General features: G+C 58.1%; 1 protein-coding gene across 4 annotated transcripts in view; it reads right to left on the reverse strand.

The window, feature by feature from the left end:
• Prdm11 (PR/SET domain 11) overlaps positions 1–23,692 on the reverse strand; it is a 71,175-nt gene that overhangs the window by 11,037 nt on the left and 36,446 nt on the right. For 3 of the 4 annotated variants that reach the window (XM_027936414.3, XM_071616281.1, XM_071616280.1), the window contains exon 5: positions 10,107–10,174. In XM_027936414.3, coding sequence (XP_027792215.1) covers positions 10,107–10,174 — 68 coding nt within the window. Of the gene's footprint in view, positions 1–1,559; positions 3,636–6,132; positions 6,555–10,106; positions 10,175–23,692 lie in introns of those variants that run through there. The other variant, XM_071616282.1, reaches the window with a different exon arrangement.

Here is a 23,692-nt window from a genome sequence, read left to right on the forward strand (position 1 = left end):
GATCTGAGCTGCCAGGTCACCCCCTTGCTGGAGAGGAGGCCTGAGAAGCAGGCAAGAGCTGCCCAGTCAGGGCTGTTGGGCAGGGCAGAGCTTACTGGCCAGCAGTCCAGATCGTACCGGAAGACTCGGGCACCTCTGAAGGGGCAGGCGGGGGTTCTGGGTGGAATCCTTCATGGGGTTAATGGGTGGTTACATTCCTGCTGGCGTTGGGTCCTGGACAGATGAGCACAGAGGCAATCCCCAGCCCTTGCCCACCATGTCTTATCAAGGGCGCATGTTTTCTAGCTGGGTCAGGAAATGACTGTCAGTTCCCACTTGAGAAAAATAACCCACCAGGCACCCCCTTCTTTAGAGGGGACCTGCGAAGGCCAGGCTCAGCCCTGCTGCTCCCTCCACGGGGCAGGCAGATCTGGCAAGGCCTGGGAGTGGGCCGGACTCTGTCTCCTTACATTAGGCCTCTGGGCTGGGAGGGACCTTAGGTCCTGCACCCGCCCTCCAGGTGGTCACCTGGCCTTGGACAGGACACCTCCCAGCCCGCCTCCGGAGGCCACCTTCATGGTTTCCCGTTGGAAGCTGGAGAAGGCCCCAGCTCACGTCCAGCACACACCGTCCGCTTCCTCTTCCTGTTCTCACGTGCTGGCCTCCCAGGCCCCACTGACGTCAAGAAACGGGTGTGGCCATCTTTTCCATCCCAAATTATCATGAGTTCCCCCTCCCTGGCCCTTTACTCTGACCTCCATTTCGGGTTCACCGCTTCCAACGTGTCCTCTTCCTGACCCAGGGCCAGAGAGGAGCCAGCCAGTCACACTGACCGTGGGGGTGAAGGGAGACCCCAGGCCCACTTCCACAGCGTCTCTGCCCCTCCTGGAAGTGGGGAGCCTTGATTTCCACGGCACCCTGCCAAGGATGGTCGGATTCCAAAGCCAAAGGTAGTTAGGGTCATCCAGAAAGGGGATTCCGGGCCAAGACCTGGGGACTGCTGCCTGGGAGAACCTGTAGGGTGGGCAGCAGGCCAGGGCAAGGCCCAGGCCCACTCTGCCGAGGACACTCCCGGAGCAGCCAGAGGAAGCCACTTCAGCCACTTTGAGAAGCCCTGGATCTGGACGTGCAGGGCCTCACCTGCAACAGACTCACAACAGGACCAGCAGGGACATGTCCCCCCGAGGTTCAGGTCTCAGGGTCCTTAAAGTACCCTGATGCTCTGGACTCTCCTGGCAGAAAGGAGGGGATCCTCCCTGGGAACCCTAACTTTTAGGGGACACAGGACCAAATAGCTTAGCACCATCGCACTTCAAGGTGCATCCCGATGAGACATAACCAAAGGTGTCATAGGTGGGTGCTCTGCCTCCCTGACCTGGCCTTCTGTCCCTGTCCCTGAAGGCTTCACATGGGGCTGGGCACCGTCACCTGAGTGTGTGGAACCAGGGCGAGCCAGGGCCTCTGGAGCCCTCTCACCAGCAGGCTGTCCCCTGTCACCTAAGCCCTGCTCTGGGGCCTGGAAGTTTCCACAGGAAGCGAAGAAAGAGAATACACAAAGAAAGATCCTGGACCCGGGTGTGTTCAGAGTGTGACATTGATCTCTTTTTATTGCCATCTTAACAAAAATGCTCGGGAGGCAATCTTGGGGTCCAGCATGGGAGAGCAAGGCAATTCCAGGCAATGACCCAGCCCCTGGCTGTCGGGCAGAGAGCGTCCCATGTGGGGACAGGAGCCCCCAAAGGACCACAGGGTGGGGTGGGGCCGAGGGCACAGGGACGTGGCAGGCGTCCTGCACTCTCCCTGTGTGGGACGAGCTGGGTCTGGGCTCACAAGCAGTGCTCCAGGAAGGGCCTGGGCAGGCGCTGGTACAGCAAGCCTCCCAGTCCCGGCGGTGGCTCTCGGGGACAGGACGAGAGGTGGCGGGTGGGCAGAAAGAGCCGCTGGGAAAGAAGATTTCCTTCCCAGGCCAGGGAGCAGCGGGAAAGAGACAGAGCTGGGGAGCACCTGTCCCCAGCCACCTGCCCCTTCCCTCCCTAACATGAGAGCCCAGGTGTCCCCACCCCAATGGGAAGCACGAAGCCAGAGCTGTGTGGCTGGTGCGAATGCAGCCTGAGCAAGCAGAGGCGAGGCATGCTGGCACGTGGGACGGGCTCGGTCCTGCTGGAACTGGAGGCCGGGCTGCCTTCTGGCTCCTGAGACCTGGGCCTGCCTCTCCCTGGCCCCTGGCCGAGAGCATTAGGGCCAGGGTGTGTGGTAGACGTGCCTAGCACTGCCACCGCTCTCCCGACCCACCAGAGGAGACAAGGCAGGCGCAGAGGCCAGGCAAGGAGCAAGCCCCCTGCTCCCCCGACTCCAGATGTGGCCTCTGGACAGGGGAGCTGGACAAATGCACAGTCCCGGCCTCCCACCAACAAGCTGTGTCACTTGTCATCTACGAATGCACATGATAAAGAGAATGACGTCCGACTTAGCTGCCTCTCAGGCTGTCCTGAGCACGCCCTGAGATCACATATATCTGCAGGTGCAGGAAGAGCATAAAGTGCTCCAAGAACGTAAGATAATCTCCCTGACATCACCCGGTCTCCACCCGACTCCACAGAAGGCAAGCACAGCAGCTGAGCACGCGCACTGCACGAGAGCAAGCCAGGGCCAAGGCAGGGCGCCCCCGGGGCTCAGAGCCCTTGTGAGGTCAGGACAGACTCGCCCGCCTGTCCTCCAGCCACGCCCACTGGGAAAGCAGCAGAATCAGGGACCGGAGGTCATGAGGTTGAGGCAGGGCCCTGAGGCTCGAAGCAGGGGTTCCCTTGGGATGCCCCCCTACACTCATGCCCGCTCCCCGCCAGGCTGGCCGCTGCCACCAGATACCGACCAGGAGGAGGAGGCGCCTCCGGGCCAAGCAAGCAGAAAGCGGGGGCTTTTCTTGGACGTTGAGCCTCTGGCAAAGAGGAGGGAGGGCCGGACACAGGCTCCCAGAGCATGGGGAGCGGCCTGCACTCGGCGACGGGGGACAGCGCCCCGGAGTCCTACAGGGGTCATCGGTCTCGAGGCCAGACGCCTCCCTCCATCTCCTCCTGGCACAGGCTGGCCGGGCTAGAGGCTGTGCTTTCTCTTCCGAGACCTGGTAGTCCGAGTGGGGGCTGGTGCTGGGGGAGCTTGTGGGGGGTCCGGCGGGGGCGCCTGGGCCGGGAGTGCAGAGCCCGTGGGGGCCGCCCCTTCTGGCCCCTGCCGTGATGCCTGGACCCCGTCCCGGATCTCTGCCAGCGTCTGGCACATCTGACCGACGCGGCTGCTCAGCTCGGCCATGGCCCGGCCGATGACGTGCATGCTGTTAGCCATGTCCTGGTGCGCGGCCACCAGCTCCTGGCAGAGCTGCCGGAACACCTCGGTCTGCTGGGCGTGGACGTGGAGGAGCTGCCAGTCGAGGCCCGGGGTGGGCGAGCCTGGGTGTGGCCGCGGGGTCCTGCAGGCGGCCTGTGCCTGGGGCGGGGTGCGGGGCAGGGCCTCCGGCTTGGGGCCCAGAGTCTCGGACTGGTCTGAGGAGGAGGAGGAGCGCAGCAGGGTGGGCCTGGCCAGGGGGGCCTCTTCCTCCGGAGACCGCTGCAGAGGCAGCCGAAGAGGCTGGTGCGAGGGCCCAGGCACCTCTTCATCTTCATCGTCTTGGGGACAGAAGCAGAGAAGGACAAATGGTTACCACAGGGAGAAAGGGGCGGCGCTGGGCGTGAAAACCCCCAGGCACCCCACCCTGGCACTCCCCAGCCTAAACACCCACCCACGGGAAGGGCCTGGTTCCCAAGCCGCTGAGCCAAGGGCCAGGTACCCAGGGAAGGATGCCATTGCTGCCCGTGACAATAGCCGCATTCCAGGGAAAGAGTCCAGTCCCGGTGACAGCAGTCAGCCCAGTGGCTGGGGACCTCGGCCCTGTCACTTCACCTCTCTGAGATTCGCTGGCTGCAAAGTATCGCTGATGACCTCTCTGCCCACCTACTAGCCCCTGGGCCACCCGCTGGCTCCTTGAAGATGCAGGCGCTGCGTAGAGCTGAGCGTGACCTGCCAAGGGCACCATTGTGCTCCGAAGGGAGTGCCAGCCTCCTTGAGGCCATTGCTGAGTTGCTTGGGGCCACCTGGTGGCCTTGCTGAAATCTGCAGCCATGGATCACGGCAGGGCGCCCAAGGCCAGAGGAAGGGAAGGGGAGGTAGGGGTGGGCAGAGCAAGCCGCTGCCCTGACACCCCTTCCCCCAGGGTGGCAGCCAGGTCAGGCCTACGGCGGCCCCACCCAAGATGCTTGATCATGCAGGGACCCTCAGACAGACGGCTCCCCACCGCCAGACACAGGGAGGGGACCAGCCCCTGTACATGCAGGTCTCCGCTTTCAGGTGACAAGGGCTGACTCCCATGACAGAATGAAAACATGACAGGCCGACCCTACTGTCCCCCAAACCCTCCCTGCCTGTGCCCAGGGGGCTCCATCCAGAACCAGTCCTGGGAGACAGCAGGAAGGACCGGTGGTCCGGCTGGTCCTAAGGTTGGTCCTGCTCCCAGGGGTCCCAGGGTCTCACTGGAGCCACCACAGTAAGAGCCCAGTGCCTCGTAGTCCCATCAGGTGGGACAGCAGTCACCCCCTGGAACCCTACACGGGGCGAGAGGGCATGAGACCCACAGTGGGGGGCCTCAGGCCACGGAGCCCCTGGCCAAGGAGTTACCTGCTGGTCATGGCAGGGGCGGGGGGCTCCAGGTTACTTTAGGTCTCCGGAGGGGTGAGCAGGGCAGGATTCGGGACTGGGTTTTACTGAATGTTGGGCCCCCATTTTCTCATAATTGGGTGGGATCATGCAGGACTGGGGAAGCCTGGTTCAGGGCTCTGGCAGACCCAGGTTCCAGTCCTGGGTGATGACACCTTGGGCCACCTGCATTTCCTTGTCCAGGTGACAGGGAGATTAGACCCTCTCCACATGCCTCTCCAGTCCTGAGAATCTGACTCTGTGAACGGCCACCTGTCAGGAGCCCCAGCCAAACAGGAAATGAGCAGATCCCCGTGACCAGGGGCCTGGGAAGGGGGGCGGGACTCTCGGGGACCCACCTTCCCACTGGCTGTCTGGGGCGGCCTGTTCCCAGCCTCTGAGGGACTGAGTGGGGGGGGGGCGGGGCGGACGGTGCAGAGGCAGGGGGAAGGGTGTGCACGGAGGGGCCCCAACTAGAAAGAGCCCCAGGGTCCTGGCCTTGGGGTCCACCAGACGCAGGAAGCAGAGGGGAAAGGCAGGGGGCAGAGGGAGAAGGGGGCGGGCGGGCGCAGAGGAGTGTGCCTGGGGTGGGTGCAGGAGCGAGGGCGGGAGGGGACGGTGGGCAGCAGGACGCAGAGCCAGAGAGAAGTGGACGAAGGCCGCGGGCACAGGAGACAGGAGGGGACGGAAACAGTGCAACTGGCCCAAGCGACAGAAAGGAGCTGCCCCTCCAGGCCTGGGCCTGCCTGCGGCCGCCCAAGCCCCCACCCCACCCCTCGCTTGCGACGCTGGGGCCCCCTGGCTCCTCCGTGTTCCGGGACGGACGTGCCAAGAGCCTTCCTGATGCGCCTTGTACATGCTGTTCTCGCCAGGCCGCCGAGCTCTCCGCCCCCCCCCCCCGCCCCGCCCTCACCCGGCCGGGGCTTCTTAACTCTTACGTGCCCCTCGCTGCTCAGTCCCACTGTCACTTCCTTAGGGGGCCTTCCAGCCCCATGGAGCCAGGTGCCACCGCTCCTTACCCTCAGACGGGCCAATTCATCATTTGCAGGGACAGACACACAATCAAAGGCAGGGCTGGGGGGAGGGTAAGAGCCCAACCTCAGGGAACCTGGAGCGGGGCAGCCCCTGTGCCTGCAGGCCTTGAGGTTCCCCTGTGCTCAGGGTCTCCTGGACACGACAGCCTTCGTCCCTTCCTTCCGGTCACTCCTGCAATGGTTTAACTCAAGCTGCTGAGTCCCCCATGTCCAGGAGCTGCCCGAGGGCAGGGCTCGTCCTCCCGGCTGCCAGCACAGTCCAGGCACAGAGGCGGATGCCCAGAGGGAGAGGAGGCAGGCGGAAGTGGACATGGGAAGAGTGGGCAGACAGAGGGACGGGGAGTTCACGAGCAGCCCCCCGCTGGCCGGCGCAGGAAGGCAGAGGGGACACGATACTCACAGCTGGTCGAGGGGCTGTCGGTGCCGTCCAATTCCGCCCTGGGGAAGCCGTGCCCGGAGCGGGCAGTGCGCAGCGCCGACTCGATGGCCCTCTCGTGGGCAGTGAGCATGAAGGCAGGGGCTCGGCCCCCAGCCCCAGGGCCCGACAGGGACTGCTGCATGAAGGCCAGCTTGTCCTTGGTCCTCCGTTTCATGTCATCCCATCTGTGCTTAATGTCCTTGATGGAGCGGGGGACCTGGCTGACGGAGGTGATTTTCCGAGCTATGCCTTCCCAAATCTTGTCCCTGTCGGCATGCGACAGCCGCATGGTCTCCCTCCCAAAGAGAACTGCTTCGTGGTGGGTCACCTCCGTGACCAGAATGTCCAGCTCCTCCTTGGAGAACTTGGGCTTCCTCTTACGCTCGGCCAGGGGCGCCACGGTCCTTGGGTTGAATATCCCACAAAGCACAATTGGGTAAATGACCGTCAAGGCGGGTGGGCCTCCTCCTTCCTAATGCCGGCCCCAGCTGGGGAGCCAGGAGGCACCTGGGACAACCCGGCCCCACGCCCTCCTCCTACTGAGAAGTCCCTTCTACTCCTCCTCGGAGGGGGGCGGTAGGAGGCAGAGGCGCAGGTCAGGCGGTGGGAGCCCTGGGCAGGTCCGCGGAGCAGGCCCGGCCTTGCCTTTGGCTAGCAGCGAGTGCCGGGGCGGTGCAAGTTCATGTACCCTTTCCCGCCTCCCTGTCCCCATCCAGAAGGGCAGTACCAACACACCAGCTCCTCAGGCTGGCTCTAAGGGGGGAGGGTATAGTGATGTAAAAACACCCTAAAAACCCTATAAAAGGAATAAAGAGTCCTCAGTGGGGTCGGGGCTGCACCACTGACCCTGCAAAGTCAAGTTTAAACGGGGCCATGCAGGGACGTGAGTGGCTTGGAGGGCCACTGTCCACATGGGCTGCCGTGGCCAGGCCTCAGCTGGTGCTGCCCATCAAAGGGTGTCATCACAGAAAGCTGATTCCATCCCGTGTGGCTCACCACCCCTCCGCCATCTGCCCCCTCCCGTCCCCACTTCTGTGTGTGCAGGAACAGAGCCACCTCCCGCGGCCGCACCACCAGCTCTTGGGGTGGCTGCTGTGGCTTTCTGGTTGGATTTGAGGAGCTCATGAGCATTCACTGGGAGATGAATTGCACTCTGATGGACACCAGGGGGGACCTCAGCTTCCGTCTCCACAGGGCAGCCAGGGGCACCAGGAGGGGCTCCGCAGAGCTCTAGCACCTGCTCTGCTCTTGAAACGCAGCTTCTCCACGTGTGGCTCTGCCCCCCTTTACCTGCTGCTGCAAGGTTGGAAAGGTCTGCCCGAGAGGGGACCCAGGGCACAGAGGGAAACCTGGGGCCCGAGTCAGTCCTCCGCCTGCAGCATCAGCTGAGAGGCCGAGGGCAGCAGCCTCACCCCCACCCTGCAGCACACCAGGCCCTGCAAGCTGCGGGGAGGCCGGCTGTGGTCCCCAGGCCAGGACAATGGCACGGCACAGGCTTGCACTGCGCAGACCTCAGACTAGAGGCTGAGTCTCCTTGGCAGCCACAGGGCCTCTGTACAACTAGGAGGACCATCCCAGGGCCACTTCCCAGGGCTGTCGGGAAGCTGTGACGTGGCTTCTTGGTCACACCACTACTGGCATTTGGGGCTACGGATATTCTTTGTTGGGGGAGGGGCTGCAAACGTAGAGTGTTACCGCCACCTTTGCCACCTTCGGCTTCTACCCGATGCAACCAGTGGCACCCACCCAGGACGCTGCGACTGCCAGAATGACTCAGGCACTGTCCAGCGCTCCCAGAGGGGCACGCAGCCCTTGCTGAGGACCCTGCACACAGCCCCTGGCACAGGGGGCCATAGGGTCAGTGCTCCCAACCTGGACACCGGTTCCCTTCCTGTCCCACCACCTACTGTGTAGACGCCCTGCGTTCCCTCAGCCCCGCGCCCCGGGCCACCAGAGTGCAGTCCAGAGCAGCCGCAGACGAAGGAGCTGCCCAACGAAGCTGACGCACAACCAACCCCAACTTGCCCTTGAGCTGAGGGCCCTCCAGGGGGACCACCAGGCACCATCTTGGTCAGGACAGGGCACAACCCATGGCAGAGCCTACCCGGCCAGGGCCCACACGGCCCAGGGAACTGGCTCAGCCTGGCTCCTTGTGTCCAGAGCCACAGCTCCAGTCCCTCTGCTAGTGACCGGTTCTGGGCCCCGGTTTGGCCGTTGTGGCGTGAAGACCGATGCGGAGCCGTGCTCCCAACCCGCGCCCTCAGAGTCCCTGCGGAGAGCCTCACTGAGGCCCGGCCAGCGTGGCCGACAAGCTCCGAGCGCCAGGCGGCGGCTGAGTTGGCTGAGGAATCCCAGGCCCAGCTGGGGGTGCAGGGGAGCAGCAGGGCTCGGCTCCGGAGGTCGGAGCTCCTGGAAGCCGGACAGCGGAGGCAGGAGGACACCTGGGCCGGAGCCCACACCCTCGCTTCCCTATTGCCTGGGGCCACTGCACTGACCGGTGAAGAGCCCTCAGAGGCAGGCCCTGCTGTCCATGGACAGCCTGTTTGAATGGCTCATGCCCCCTTGCTCACAGTGTCCCCAAAGTCCTTGCCACTTTGGAGGCCCCTTTCAGAGGCCCCCTTCTCTCTCACCTGGGCCCTAGCAGGACAGTGAGAGTCCACGCGATAACCAGGCGTGGCACCAGGTGTGGGCCCTGGGAGGGCCACGGGGACAGGCCAGGCTGGGCCACCCCAGGTGCCCAGTGCAGGGTCCGAGGGGAAGCAGGTTCTGCATGAGGCGGGTGAAGCCCGTGTGTGTCCTGACCTGGACCCAGGGTGGGGGAAGGCGGCAGTTAGGACTGCAGACCTACTTCTCGGGCCACTTTCAGGGCAATGGCTGACCAGGTCTGGGGAGGAGAGGGAGGAGAGAGCTTGTCCCCACACACAGCCTGGACGTCTGCTTGTCTACGGTGACCCTGCTTCTGCACCTGGTAAGTGGCAGTAGGAGCAGCTTCCCCCCAGGAGAGGGTGAGCCCTGGGTGCTCCGGGGGAGAACGGTGGCTCTGCTGACTGGGAGTCTGACAGGAGAACAGGGTCAGTCAGGCCGTCTGGGGGGACACCAGGCCCCCAGCGTGACTCCCCAGCCCCAACTAACCTCTCATCTGCTTGTGACTGTCACAGTTTAACTACAGCACCCCCCCCCACGTTGGTCCCTAACTGCACCGTCCTCCTCCACCCACAAGCCTGCAGCACCCATGGGTCACCAGGTCACACAGACACAAAGAGAGGGCGCCACATCCAGGTGTAGTGGGTCCCGGGGTCCAGCCACAGAGGGCCCCTTGTTTGCCCCACCCAGACCCACATCCCTGTTCACTGTCTTGGGGTCCCAGAGAGAAGCCCCCACGGAAGTGAGAGGCCAGCCTGCTCCCCTGCCCACCACCCACGGCAAGGCCACCAAAGCCAGCGCTGAGCCCAGGGTCCCAGACGTGGCTGGGATGGCCTGGGCAGTCTCCTGCTCTCTCTGGCTAGCCTTTAGGACCTTTCTGAGTCACGCACTGGCCCAGGGTGAAACCACTCAAGCCCAGCAGCAAGCATGGTGGACATCAGGCCCAGCCCCTGCCAGGGGCCTCCTCGGCCAGGAGCACCATTGGAACAACCGCTGGCCCGGCGGCTTGAGTCCCGCACCCCTGCAGCAGCAGCCTGCCCTGGGAGCAGCGTCACGGTCCCTCCCCAGGAATGCTCCCAGGAACCTGGGGCCCTTGGAGTCCCTGCAGCCTGCTGGCCTGGCCACGGTCCTTCTCGGGGCCCCCTCATGGAAGCCGGGGACCAGGAAGGTCACGGAGGCTGGACGTCTCCCATGCTCTGCACACAGCAGTCCTGGAGGCCTCGGCCTCTGGAGACCCCATGGTCCCAACACGCCACCCCGACCTCCTCTCGGGAGGCCAGTCGGCCTCACAGAACACAGCAGAGAGGACTCACCTCATCCAGTTGGCCTTGGTCTCATCCGACCCATCTATGGACTTGTAGCGGCTGTTCTTGTCCACAATCTGCAAGACAGAGGGACAGTCTAGAAGGGCCCAGGGTCACCTCCCTCTGTCTGCCATCCCCCCACCATGTCCCCAAAGCCACAGGACTGAAACCAAGCTAGAGTCCAGGATTCCTGCCACCTACCTACCCTCTGCCCATCCCATCCCCCTAGAGGATGGAGGACACACACACACACACACACACACACACATGCACACTCATAAGTACACACTCATGCACACTCACAAGTACATACACATGTTCATACACACACATAAACACACACACTCACACACACATACATGCACACTTACAAGTACACATACATGTTCACACACACATGGCCACACACACACACACACACACACACTTTCAAGGTGCTGTGGATTCTGGGAAGAGACAGATGAGCCGTCCCTGTCCTCTGTCTTGATGGATACCCAGTGACTCGGCCCATGAAGCCACTTCCTGTAGCCTCGTGTTACAACACAAAAGCTGAATCTGGCCTGTCTCTCTCTCCAGCTTCTGCGGGAGACGGAAGCCACCGTTGCACAACAGAGCGTCTGTAATCTGAGAGGCTCCTGCTCCCCAACCTCCAAAGACTCAGGAGCCTGGGGGTCGGAGCGGGACCCCTTCTCTTCAGTAATCTCACCATCGCTCCTGAGCATCAGAGTCAGTGCAGGGTGTGGAATTCTAGGCTGACTGGGTCTTATCTTCTAATCCAGGAAGATTAACAAAAGACTGCCCTGTGGTCACCTGCAACCTTCTGTTCCCCTGATGTTGGTCCTTTGTGGATGATCTGTCCCTAGTAAATGTAAAGACTTTCCCTGTGTTTGTGATTTATGCCATTTTGCTCTGTGGGTTATTTTATAAAATCTTCAACTTGAGGAGCACTTTCAAACAAAGACTTAATATCTCTTTTGATTTTGGAAAATTCTCAGCCATTGTACTTCTGAGAACTCAACTTCTCAGTCATTTTTCCAGGCCCTTCTGGTAGAATCTACTAAACACACATGGGAGCAGCTCATTCTGTGCTCCGTGTCTTTCAACTTCCTTTTCATATTTTTTCCTCTTTATCTTTCAGGGAAGATCCCTGAGAACTCTCTTCCCATCCACTGATTCTCTCTTTGGCCGTGTCCAGTCCCAGGTTCCTCTGGTCTCCTAGGTCTCCCTTCCTCCCTTGGCCTCTCTTTTTAATGGGTGCCTTTCAGTCCATGGATATCTCCCATTCGCAGGTTTTGTAATGGTTCTTGTTCAAATCCAACTTTCTCTTTCATCCTGCCTGTTTGGGTTTCATAAGGACCTGCTCCTTCCTCTTCCTCTCCCCACAGAGCTGACAACCTGGCGGGTGTGGCACAGGAGCCACAGCAAGGCTGGTCCCCAGGGCCTCATGAAGCAGGGCTCACCACAGGCCCCAACCAAGCCCGAGGCCATTCCCAGCCCCCTGCGGATTCTCCCCAGAGCCAGGGAAACTTGTGATCATCGCAAATCAGACAGCTCATGGTTTTATTCACGGCATGTGGTCACAGCCTTCAAAGCCCGAATCCCTGCCCAGCCATCTAACTGACCTGGGGATTCCTCTGCCCTTCACTACAGCCAACTTTTCTGGGGTGAACTTTAACCGGTGTCACTCCCACACCTAGAACCTCTTTTTCATACTCTTAAAAAACAACAATCAAAACATTTCTGTCATTCAAAAATGATCAAGAATAATGCAGCTGACAACCGGTGACCATCGTGAGGGCCAACAAGAGTCACACCAACTGTATTCACCTCAGATCTTTCTCTCCTTTGGATCCACAACAATCCCAAGATGCAGCTGAAGACGTTCTCTGCCTCCAAATCCTTCTTCCCTCCCCCCTCCAAGGGCAGCCACCAGTCCTGAAGCTGGTGGGCAGCCTTCCCATCTCTAGTTCACAAAGATTTTTCTAAGAATAATGTATAGCACTCTTTTGCATGTTTGGGGATTTTACAAAAATGGCATCAAAGTGAACACACCCTTGGATAAACTTTCTCCCACCAAGCCATCCAAAGCTTGGATAAAAAGATACCAAGTCCCTTTTTATCTCTTGGGTCTCAGATTGTGTCACCTCCACAGAATAAGCCTTTCCTAATCTAACCCTGATGTAGATTTTCCCTGCACACCGCCCCCCCCACCCCAGCTTTAGTTGCATGGCATCTCGCTACTTTTTTTAAAGCCCCAATGACAGCATTTTCATGGATGGTAAAGTTTATCTATCCATTGATTTGGTAAAGGACTGTCTCCTTCACCAGACCCAAGCCAAAGAGACAAAGCTCATGGCTCTCCCACTCACATGGTGACCTAGCTGGAATGGTGGGGAATGAATGAATGAAGAGCCTTTTAAATAAAAAGCAAGTCAAAGAAAAAAATTATATACTATTAACATTTTAGTAAGAAAGAAAAGAGCCAGGCTCAGTGGCACACACCTGTCATCCCAGCAGCCCAGGAGGCTGAGGCAGGAGGATCATGACTTCAAAGCCAGTCTCAGCAACTTACAAGGTACTAAGCAACTCAGTGGAACCCTGTCTCTAAATGAAATACAAAATAGGGCTGGGGATGGGGCTCAGTGGTCCAGTGCCCCTGAGTTCAATCCCTGGTACCAAAAAAACAAAAATAAAAAAAAGAAAGAAAGAAAAGAAGAGTGGCATGCGAAGTCAGCTTTCACGGACCAGTAAGGGTGGACTTCGGGAATTCTGTGAGCCACTTGTTACACGTGGCCATCATTAAAGGCTGAATGATATAAAATTACAGTTCAATAAATTACAAATTCTTTAAAGGTGATATTCAAATCTTACCACTTGCCTGTTGTGTTCTACATTTCACTATTTTCCGTATCACTAGTGCTTCTTTCTGGGGTGCTACAGTCTTGGTCCCCAGCTTGGTACTGTTGGTGGAACTCTTAAGAGGCGGCACCTCGTGGGAGGTCTTCAGTCCCCTGGGGTGCACCCAGAGGGGCAATGTGGGACCCTGGTCTCTTCCTCTCTTTGCCTCTGGCCACCATGAGGACAGCAGCTCGCTCCACCATGGGCTCCATATCCTGAGGTGTTTCCTCACCAGAAGCCCAGAAGTGATGGTTTCCAACGCCCAAAGACCAAAACCTCCAAACTCATCAGCCACAACAAACCCTTCCTTCCACAGCGCTAGCTCACCGGTGTCCTCTCACTTCCTTTAAAGCCCTAACTCCAGTGAGCATTTTCAATGATGATGGTGTTTATCATCTTTCTGTTGATTTGGAAACAGACTGTCTCCCTCACCAGATAAGTTGATGATCTCAGGCATCAACTTATCAGTTTGTTACAGTCACAAAAAGCTGACTGACACATATGCTCCTTAGAAGGGCACGAATACTGTCTCTGTACTGGGGGAATACGGTCTGTTAGTTCTGCTGCACATTCCTTCCTGACTCCATGTTTAGCAAGTTCATGTTGCATAGCTGAAAATTCACCACACCAGGAGCATGCACACCACGAAAATCGACACCTATGTCCCCACCATCACCAGCAGGTTGTCAGACATTTTCCAGCACACCATAATGCACACATATACATGTGCACGACACATACACGCATCTGTTTGCAGTGCAGAGGATTGAACCCAGGGCCTCACACATGCTAGGAAAGTGCTAACACTGAGCCGCACCCCAGCCCAGATCCCTGTGTTTGCACGAGCACCAACAGGAGAAGGGGGGAAGGGGGCGTTGCTCTGTTTGTGACACTGAACTGCCTTGTATTATAAAATCTCAGAAAGACAGAGGGGCGAGACGTGGAGCTCTGGCTCCCCTCCTCCACAATCTCCCCAGACACATGCTAGTCTGCAGAACCCTCCTGAGGGGTCCCACGGAACCCTGTCCTTTGCCCTCACATTGACCACCCTACGTTGTCATTTTTGGGTCATCTCTCTCATCTGGGGGAAGAGAAGCATTTCTATCTGCCATAGCCCGCAGGGGGAGCAGCTGGCGTAGCGAGAGCCTGGAGCCCGGGGCAGCAGCTAGAACCTCAGCTTCAGCACTCAGGAGCCCAGTGGCCTTGTCCAGGGGCTTCCCTGGCCCTCGGTTTCCTCACCTGCATCGTGGGGTAAAAGCCATCCCTGCAGCATTACTGCCACCACTGACATGGAAGGCACCCTGGAATCTCGATGCCAGTACTAATGCAAGGATCGCGTTGGACACTGTTAATTCTGGGTGGGGGAGGCCTGGGGGTCTGTGACCACTGAGGTGGAATCTGCCTCTGCAGCTCTGCCCCGGGAGGGGCTGAGAGGGACATGGCGGCTGCCTTGGGCCTGTCCCTGGTTCGGGCTGAGGCTTCCTGAAGCTGTTTCTTGGCTTATCTTTGTCACCAATCAGGGGTTCCTCTAACGTCATGTCCTGTCACTCCATGGAGTGTTGAGAGCCACAGCCGAAGGGGCCCCAGCAAACTTTCAGACTGCCAGCTGATGATTGGTGCTGATAACGCCAAGGTCGCGGGTTCGTTCCCGTACAGGCCACCAAATGCCGCAGTCTGGCTGGGCACAATTCAGGAGCCACTTGTCAAAAGAAACGAACTTTATTTTTAGAACCACACACGCCAAACAAAACCGCTCCTCAGGAAAAACCCTCAGAGCCCAACTGCCACCACGGGCTTCCCACAAGCCTCTCTCTCAACCACAAGCCTCTCCACCTCCCACAATCCTCCAGCTCTTGAGGCCGATTGGCTGGGTCGCGTGGGCGGAGCCAAAAAGGTCCCCCAATGAGCAGCTCCGTGGTCTGAAAGGGCAGGGAAACAGCCCAATGAGCATCACAGCAGAGGAACCAATCAGCTAGATGTTGCTGGGGCCACTGTGAGCCAATCATCAGCTGGCAGTCTGAAAGGGCGGGGAAACAGCTCAATGAGCATCACCGCAGAGGAGCCAATCAGCTAGAAGTTGCTGGGGCGCTGTGAGCCAATCATCAGCTGGCAGTCTGAAAGTTTGCTGGGGCCCCTTCGGCTGTGGCTCTCAACAAGGGAGACCTCTGGGACAGCAGCTGAAGGCTCTGGGGATAAATGGTCTCCAGGAAGAAGTGTCCCTGCCTTCACAGTCCACAGTCCAGTGGGACACCAGAGACAGGCCACCGAGGCACTGCAAGGTCAGGAATCACGAGGAGGGAGATGTGGGTTGTGAGAACCCTGAGGCAGCCCTGGCCTGAGAGTCAGCCAGGACCCTCCTGAGGGGCACGGAGTCTCCACGAGACCCTGGAGAAGGGGGGTGACGGTGTGCCGAGTACAGGGTCACGGTCCTGCAGGCTGAAGACCACTTGGATGCTCAAGGACAAGTCCAGGCCTCCTCGGGTCAGGAGTGGGCTGGGGTCTCCAGTCCGGGGACAAAGCCAGGACCAGAAAGGGCCTCACAGGGCTCTGGAAGGCGGGCTCCCAGCACCCTCTGCCTAAAGGACCTCAAGATGCCACCTAAATCTAAGATGGGTGATTCCAGGTGCCCAGATGAGCAGAAAGACAAGGACCGTGGCCTCCTGGGTCAAAACGGGTCCAGGAGGTCCGAAAGCTACTTCTCACCACAGCGACAGCTAAAAACCACGACCACGATGAAGGTCCCTGCAGCAGCCACTCCTGAGCACCCTCTCTGTGTCCAGTGCTGCCACACTTAGCCTCCGCCTAACTCAAGTGGCCACAGGCTGTCCTCACGCTGCAGATCAGGAGGCCGAGGTTCAAGCCATCAGGGAACCTGCCCAAGGTCACAGAGGAAAGACACAGGGACGCTGGGACTGAAAACCAGGTTCCCAATGTCCTGGGTCCACAGCGCTGATCCACTGTGTGGGGTGCTGGGCGTGTGGGGTGCTGGGCGTGTGGGGTCCTGAGCGAGGCCCCCACAGATCTCCTAACCACCAGGGCTCTGGAGCCCCATCTGAACTTCCAGCGCGGCCTCTGGTTTGGGTGACCTTGGGAGCAGAGGCTGACACTGTGCCGTGGAGGAGAGCCTGCTCTGCAGACGGTGTCTCCTCGGACAGGGGGTCGCCGTCCGGCTCCTCCGAGTGGTGCCTTAACCAGATGTTGCAGCAGTGGATTTTCAGAACCTGATTGCTGCAACTTTCAGGAGCCGCTGAGTCCACAAAGCGAATCCACAAAGCGTCCTGCGCTCAGCCCCGCACCTCCTCACAGAGCAAGGCGGTCACAAAAGTGATTTGTGAAGCCACTCGCAATTGGCAACGTGCTTTGGCGGACCTCAGAGCTTCTCCCACAATCCCCCGGAGGCGGGTGGCCTCCCCTCTGTTCTGCAGCCACTCCCCAGCTGGGCAGACCCAAGACCGGGGAGATAAGAGCTGCCCTGGAATTGAACTTGAGCTCTGGCTTCTTCTATGCCCAGACACATGGAGGGAAGAACACACAGGCTGGACAGACCTAGGCTCCTGCGCCGGGCACAGCATTTTGTGAATATTAGCATTTTGTGCGTATTCGACTTTTTGAGTCACCTAAGAAACTAAGCTCGTGTGAACCAGAATCTAATTGAATGATAAGGAGATCATCGCTTCTTTGTATTGATCTAAATGAACTTTTATCAAATTTCTTTTTTTAAAAACCACCATATTAAGGTGTGACGGAAACACTGAATGCTGCACGGTTAATGTCCACACTGAGGGGTTGGAGAGACGTCTACGCCCCGGAGCCCTCCGCACGACCTCACCTCCAAGAGCTTCCTTCCTGCTTTTTAAATGCATTGATTATTGCTGTTGTCATGGTGATCACAAGATCTCCGCTCCTGGGGAGGGCTCAGGTGTACCTCACAGGATGGCTCATTGTAGGCTCCAAGCACGGCTCTGGGACTTACTTTCATTCTGGAACTTTCTACCCTTTGACTAACACCTCACTTCCCCCTTCCCCATCCCCAGCACCACCGTCCAACTCTTCATTCTGTGAGTTTGACTATTTCGGATTCTTCCTGTAAGGGTGTGCGTGTTTGGATAAGTGTCCCCCAGAGGCCGTGTGTTACTGGCTTGGTCCCCAGCCCCTGGCCCCGTTGGAGGCAGTGAACCTTTAGGGCTGGGACCTGGAGGGAGGTCCTTAAGTCACTAGCGGTGTGCCCTCGAAGGAGACTCTGGGACACTGGCTCCTTCTTCACTATCTTGCTTCCTGGCCACAAGGTATGGTTTGCTCCACCAGATGCCCCTGGGCAGTACTGTCCACCACGCCCACCAGGGGCCCCAACCCATGGCTCTGCCTGATCCTGGACTGGAACTCACAAAACTATAAGCCAAAATAACCTTTTCCCCCTTATAAGTTCATCGTCTCAGGTTTTTTGTTACAGGGAGGGAGAGCTGACTAATAGAAGTGGTCTCAGGGAGTGTCCATCCTGCGCCTGGCGCACTTCACTTAGCATGATGTTCTCCAGGTCTGCCCAGGTTTCATAAATGGCCGGACTGCCTTCTTTTTTAATGCTTAACAAAGGCCCTGGAGTCCTGGTAAATGCAGCCAGTTTGCACACAATCCCAAATTCCATGCGTGGGTTTCACCTGTTCACGCCTCGCCCCGCCCCAGCCTTCCCTGAAGCCAATGGGAAGGTACCTAGAGATAATCCTGGCCGGACCCACTCATCACCGCCAGGTGCTGGCCTGAGCGAGCAGAGTACCCCAGCAAGTCCCAGAGGCGTGTCCCCTAAGATCACGCTCCCTGTTTTATGGACAAAACCCAGAGCTCAGAGAGAACAGGAGACAACCCAAAGACACTTCCAGCCAATGGGGGAGCCAGGATCGGAGCCCAGGGACCTGTGAGTCCAGAGCCTGTGGCCAACTCAGGGGACCTTCCCTTCACAAGTCTCTTGGCTCTGCTTTGGGAACTGGCCTCAGGACCAACCACCCCCAACCACCTGCACGCGGCCCCAGTGTTCTTCTTGGCAAGGAATGTCTCCCGGTGAAGGTCAAGGGCATCCTTAGGTCCTGAAGGGGAACCACAGGGAGCAGCCAGCATGGAGACTGGCCTGAGGCCCGCCTCCTCGCTATGCCTAGCAGCAGGGGTCTGGACAGGGTGGGAAAAACAAACTTCAGATTTCATTCTGGAACTTTCTACCCTTTGACCAAGTAGGAATGGGAGAGGGCAACCACTGTTGTTCAGTACACAACTTGAACATCTACCAGGTGCAGCACTTCCTCAATAAACAGTGTGATTCCTTAAATGCCTAACCATGGAGCTGCCATGTGGCCCAGCACATCCCTGCTACAGTGTCACACACAAGACAAAGGAAGACCTCAATGCACAGGCGTGGTCACGGCTGCCACAGGTAGGAGCAGCCCCCGTCCACAGTGGATGACAGATGAACAAATACGGTCTATCCACGCCATGGAATGTGGCCCAGCTGTGAAGGGGATGGCCAGGCTGTGACACGGAGAACCTTGGGAACACCACGCGGAGGGCACCTGCTGTACGATCTCATTCATGTTCAGAACAGGAAATCTACCACCAGAAAGTAGGTCGGTGGTTACTTAGGGCTGTGGGGAGGGCAGAGGGGAATGGCAGCTGAAGGACAAGGGACTTTTCAAAGTCACAAAAGTCACCTGCAGCAATGGCCACACTTATCTGTGACGTACTGAGAACCGCTCAATAATACACCTTAGGGAAGTCATATGGCATGTAAATTATATCTGATCAAGTTCCTTTAAAACTAGTATCTGCCAAAGATTCAGCAGCTGTGATCAAACACTGAGAAACAACCTTGTCCCATATGCTTGGGAAGGAGTCCCCAAAGATACGAGGCTTCCGCTGAGGGGGAAGATGGCATCGGATATTCACACCGGGGGCCGGGGCTTTGAACTTGAGCTGACCCCGACATGAGCAGCACAGCCTCCAAGCCAGGATTCCCGGTCTGTACAAGGGAGCGGAGTCCTACCCACAGGCCTGTGGTGAGAGTCAAAGGGCCAAGACCCAGAACCAAACATCACTCAGCGGCTGCCACTGAGGCCGCGGTCACTGGGTCTCGCTGCACACCAAACCAAGCAGCGTCTGCTGAGGGCCCTGGGTCTCAGGTGCTGAATTAGCTCAGGGGGCGTGGGTCAGACCTCCCCTCTGCCCAGGCGACTCCGTGTCCCCCACCGTCAAGGTCAGGAAGTCTCCCAGGAGTTGATGCTTCTCAAACCAGAGTCTTTGGATATGATCTCAGGATCCAAACATCCTCAAAGAGTTTTTAATTCAATGTTTTCATTTTTTAAAAAATCAATAGATAGGAATCACCAGGAGATGTCCACACCCACAGGAAGTGCAGGGCTTAGGACAGGGGCGGCCCCAGGTCCTCACCCACCCCGTTGCTCGGCCTTGTGACTCTGCCCTAGATGGAGTACAGGTGGCCTTCTCTGGCTCCTGCCCTGGGGTTTAGCCCTGTGTCTGAACGTGTGGTCACATTAACCAGCAAGTGGCAAGGGGCTTGGGAGGTAGAAGGACTCCCTGGGTAGCAGCCGCTGGCCACAGGAACCAGAGCAGCAGGGCACACAGGGGACACTCCCCTGCAGGCCGTGTAGCCCAACAAGACGGCTGAGCTGCAGGGGACCCCCCAGGCGCAGGACACAGAGGAGGCACTGCAGCCCAGCGGCGGGGACCCCAGCTAGAAGTTTCTTTGCCAGGTGTCAGCAGTGATGTCCTCCTGACGTCCTCCTGCTTCTGCGTGGCCTGACGACCAAGAACGGCTCGTATTTTTTTTAACTGTTTGGAGAGGAACCAGGGGCAGAGGGCAGAGCTCAGTGGAGAGCACTTGCCTCCCATGCATGAGGCCCTGGGGTCCATCCAACCCCTAGCACCGCAAAAAAAAATGTAAAAGTAATCATAACTTAATCAAAAGAAAAGCAATATGTCACGAAACAAGAATTATCCGGAACTCCGATTTCAGTACCAGTGAGTTTGGTGTTTGCCTTTTTCTGTGGCTGCCTTTGTGCCACGTGACAGAATGGAGGACAGATGTTTCCGGACGTATGATCTTTCTACTTTGTGATGCTTTGGAAGCTATATTCATTCCGTAGAAACCATACTTTGGATATTGATCTTTTCCCAGGCCAGTCATCTGCGGGAGGAGCCTCTCTGCCGTGCCAGGCAGCACCACGGTGCCCGGGCAGCCCAGAAACCACGGGGGTGGGGGGCACCACCATCGCTGTACCACGTACCGTGTGGCTAAGGCAGGACGTGCGGTAGGGTAGGAGAGGGTGCAGCTTCGACCTACGAAGCTTCAGCACACGATGAATGCAATGGGACCCAGCCCGTCGTAAGTGGAGGAACACCTGTACTTGCAACAGACAGCGTGGAGTCCACAGGGCCCAGACCATCTGACCCTTGACAGGAAGATGCCCCTGAATGTTGGGATGGCTTGCTTCACAGTGAGAGTCGACTCTGCGACACCAGTTATCACCACGAGCCAAGAAAAAAGAGCAGCTACAAACTCCACATGCAAACATTGCATTTGGCAAAAAGCAGGTCGAAGCGCAGGACCTTGGGCCAACAGAAGATTTCCCAGTGTTTCAAACAGGGTCAAACCATGGGAAAATAACCACACTCCCCAGCTTGCAGGACTGCAGACGTTCTAGACACAGAAGAACCCGTGAGGAGCCCCACGACGTGCTCACCTTACAAACAGCCGTGTAGGATGACGCAAAATAACACCATCCATCACGTTAAAATGCTGCCGTTAATGTGAGTGATGTTGGGATTCGGGGAGTTCTGGTCATTTTACATTTCTGAACTTTTTATAGTTGTTTAATAAGTATAAAAAATTTGTGTTTTCCCAGTTTCACGATCAGACTTTTCTAAGTAGCATTAAAATAAAATCAATGTGACTCCATGCACCTCGAGTCACCTGACTATCACACAAGGAGACACATCACTAGGGTAAAATGTGCTAAGGAACCAAGGAGCAGAGAAGGTCAGGTGGGTTTCTGACCTATAATGGAAACGGTGGACCAGTCCAGGACGATTTTTTATGGCTCTATATTTTTTCTCCAGTAACGAGATGGAAGCCAGGCCTCAGACATACCAGGCCACCACCCTCCTGATGAGTTGCATCCCCAGCCCTTTATTTTTTATTTTGAGACAGGGTCTCACCAAGTTGCCCAGGCTGGCCTTGAACCTGCCATCCTCCTGCCTCAGCCTCCCAAGTCGCTGGGATTACAGGTGCGCGCCATCACACCTGCACACACTCTACTTCTGTTCCAATGTCAGATTTTGAGAGTTACAGACCCTGCTGGCTCACAGGATGTGTGTCGGGGGAGGGGCGGGGGTCCTGTGGTTTGGTGTGTGACAGTCCAGTGACCAGCCTTGGTGGAACAGCGGCACCAGCTGACTCTTCAGTGCTTCTGATGTTAAGAGGATCCTAAGATTGAGGGGTGCACTTACTCCGGGGGGTGCCCAGATTGTCCCTGAGTTCACAGCACCTGAGACAGGGCGGCCTTTCTCCCAGCCTCACCCCCACTGGTCCTTCCAGGTGCAGCCTGCACTTCAGCTCCACCCCCACCTCGGCACCACCCAGTGCTCCTGGGCCTCTAGGCTGCGGCCACTGGCTGTGACCCTGTTTCCCTCAACTCTGACCTGAAGGCCACTTCAACCTGACCCTCAAATGCCCTGCGGGCCTAGAAGCGAAGGTACCCAGGGCAACTGCTCACCGGGTGCCTGAGACCTTGGCTTCTCCGCACCATCTCCTGCTAAGAAACCAGAACTCCTTGGAGCCAGGGCCGGGAACTTTTTGTGGCAGGAGGTGCTAAAGCAACGATGAGGCTGTGTCAAAAGAGCAAGGAGCCGGTCTGAAGGGGCTCCCAGGGGCCAATAATGACAGGGATGCCCTGTGGGAAGGACAGGAGGGACCCCAGACCTCAGATGACAAAATTAGTCTCTAAGGGGAAGATGGGGGCGGGAGAGAAGGAGGAACTTTTTTTTTAAAACAAAAGGAATGTCAAGTATTAAATGTAGAAGGAATGGAAGAAAAAGAAAAGTCATTTGACACGAGAATAATAACTGGTGCCGACAAGAGTCACGGACAATCCCTAAAACTAGTGACTGAAAGACAAAGCTCACGGAGATCACGTGTCTCCAAGAGCTGACAGGGGACAGACTCAGGACTGCCAGGCCAGAGGGGTGACCTAGGGCGAGCGTGAGGAAACCATCATAGACCTCAATGTGGAGCATCGGGCAAATGACCAGCCGGAACCTTCCACACCATGGCCACACGTGAAGGAGAAAGGCACGCAGCGCAGGCTGATGAACACACACGCTGTGGGTCCCGAGTGGGCTCTGGGTGGGGGGCCCAGCGCACCTGGGAAGGAAGGCGGTATAGCAGTCCTGTAGCCGCGCTGCGCGTCCTGGCTGTAATGGTGACGCCGCGGCTCTGTAAGACAGGCACCAGCCAGCTCCCCAGGTTGGTCAGCCCCAGCACCCCCAGCCCAAAATACCCAGCCTGTGGGCTGTGCGGCTCCTTGCTTCTCTGAGTCCCCCTAAACTTGGCAAACCAGCCTGCTCCTGCCACATCTCGCGGCACGGCAAGGGACACTGTCCTTCTGTCAGCCCAGCACTGGGCCCCTCTCTGCTGGGAGGTGCGTCACGAGCTTTCCCACGTCAAGTTCAAGTCTTAACAGATTTCCCCATTTTACGAAGGCAGCTGAGATGGAAGCGCCCACTTCACACCTGCAGCCCCCCGAGGGCAGGAGTTCAGCAGGCCGGGACCCATGGGGCGACCCCCTCCCTCCTGTCCTGCTCACGGGGGCGGCCGGCTGGTCCATCCAGCACCAGTGCCTGAAGGGCGGACGGGCTTCCCGGCACGTCTCGCGTCAGGGACAGGACGCGCTGGGGACTCCCCTTTGCCCGTGGCCGCCCGATGTGGACCCAGACACCAGCAGAACACACGCAGGGCCATCAGGTGGGCACTTTCAGCCTCAGTGCTGGCTCCTGGCTCCGTGCAGGGTCTCCCCCTTTTCCGTCCTGTACGCATCCTGCCCGGCTGCGCAGATCCCTTCAGGAACAGGTGGGAACCTGTTCAACAGGAACCCTGAGCTTCCTAGCTTGCTTCCTTCCTTCCTTCCTTCCTTCCCTCCCTCCCTCCCTCCCTCCTTCCTTCCTTCCTTCCTGGAGTGAATCCAAGGGCACCTGACCACTGAGCCCCATCCCCAGCCCTATTTTGTACTTTATTTAGAGACAGGGTCTCACTGAGTTGCTCAGCACCTTGTCATTGCTGAGGCTGGCTTTGAACCTCTGATCCTCCTGCCTCAGCCTCCCGAGCCTCTGGGATTACAGACGTGTGCCCCGTGCCGGCTGCCTCCTCTGTCCCCGGCCTCGTTAGCAGACCACATGGCTGTGTGGCAGCCCCAGCGCCTCACCCTGTAGCCTGTCCTGGGCCCGCAGTGTTGGTCGGGGAGGTGGCCCGGGCAACCTCAGCGATGACTTATGGTGTTTCTAAATTCCAGGGGGACGAGGAAGCACAGGAAGGAGAACTCCTTTCCTAAATGGTCAGAAGTGATCCCAGAACTCCTGGCCCAGGAGGTCAGGCCACCAAGGAGACAGGCGGAGTGAAAATGGCTGTGGGTCCGTGGGAGCCC

The sequence above is a fragment of the Marmota flaviventris genome, chromosome 9, assembly GCF_047511675.1.
Source record: "Marmota flaviventris isolate mMarFla1 chromosome 9, mMarFla1.hap1, whole genome shotgun sequence".
Classification (NCBI taxonomy): Eukaryota; Metazoa; Chordata; class Mammalia; order Rodentia; family Sciuridae; genus Marmota; species Marmota flaviventris.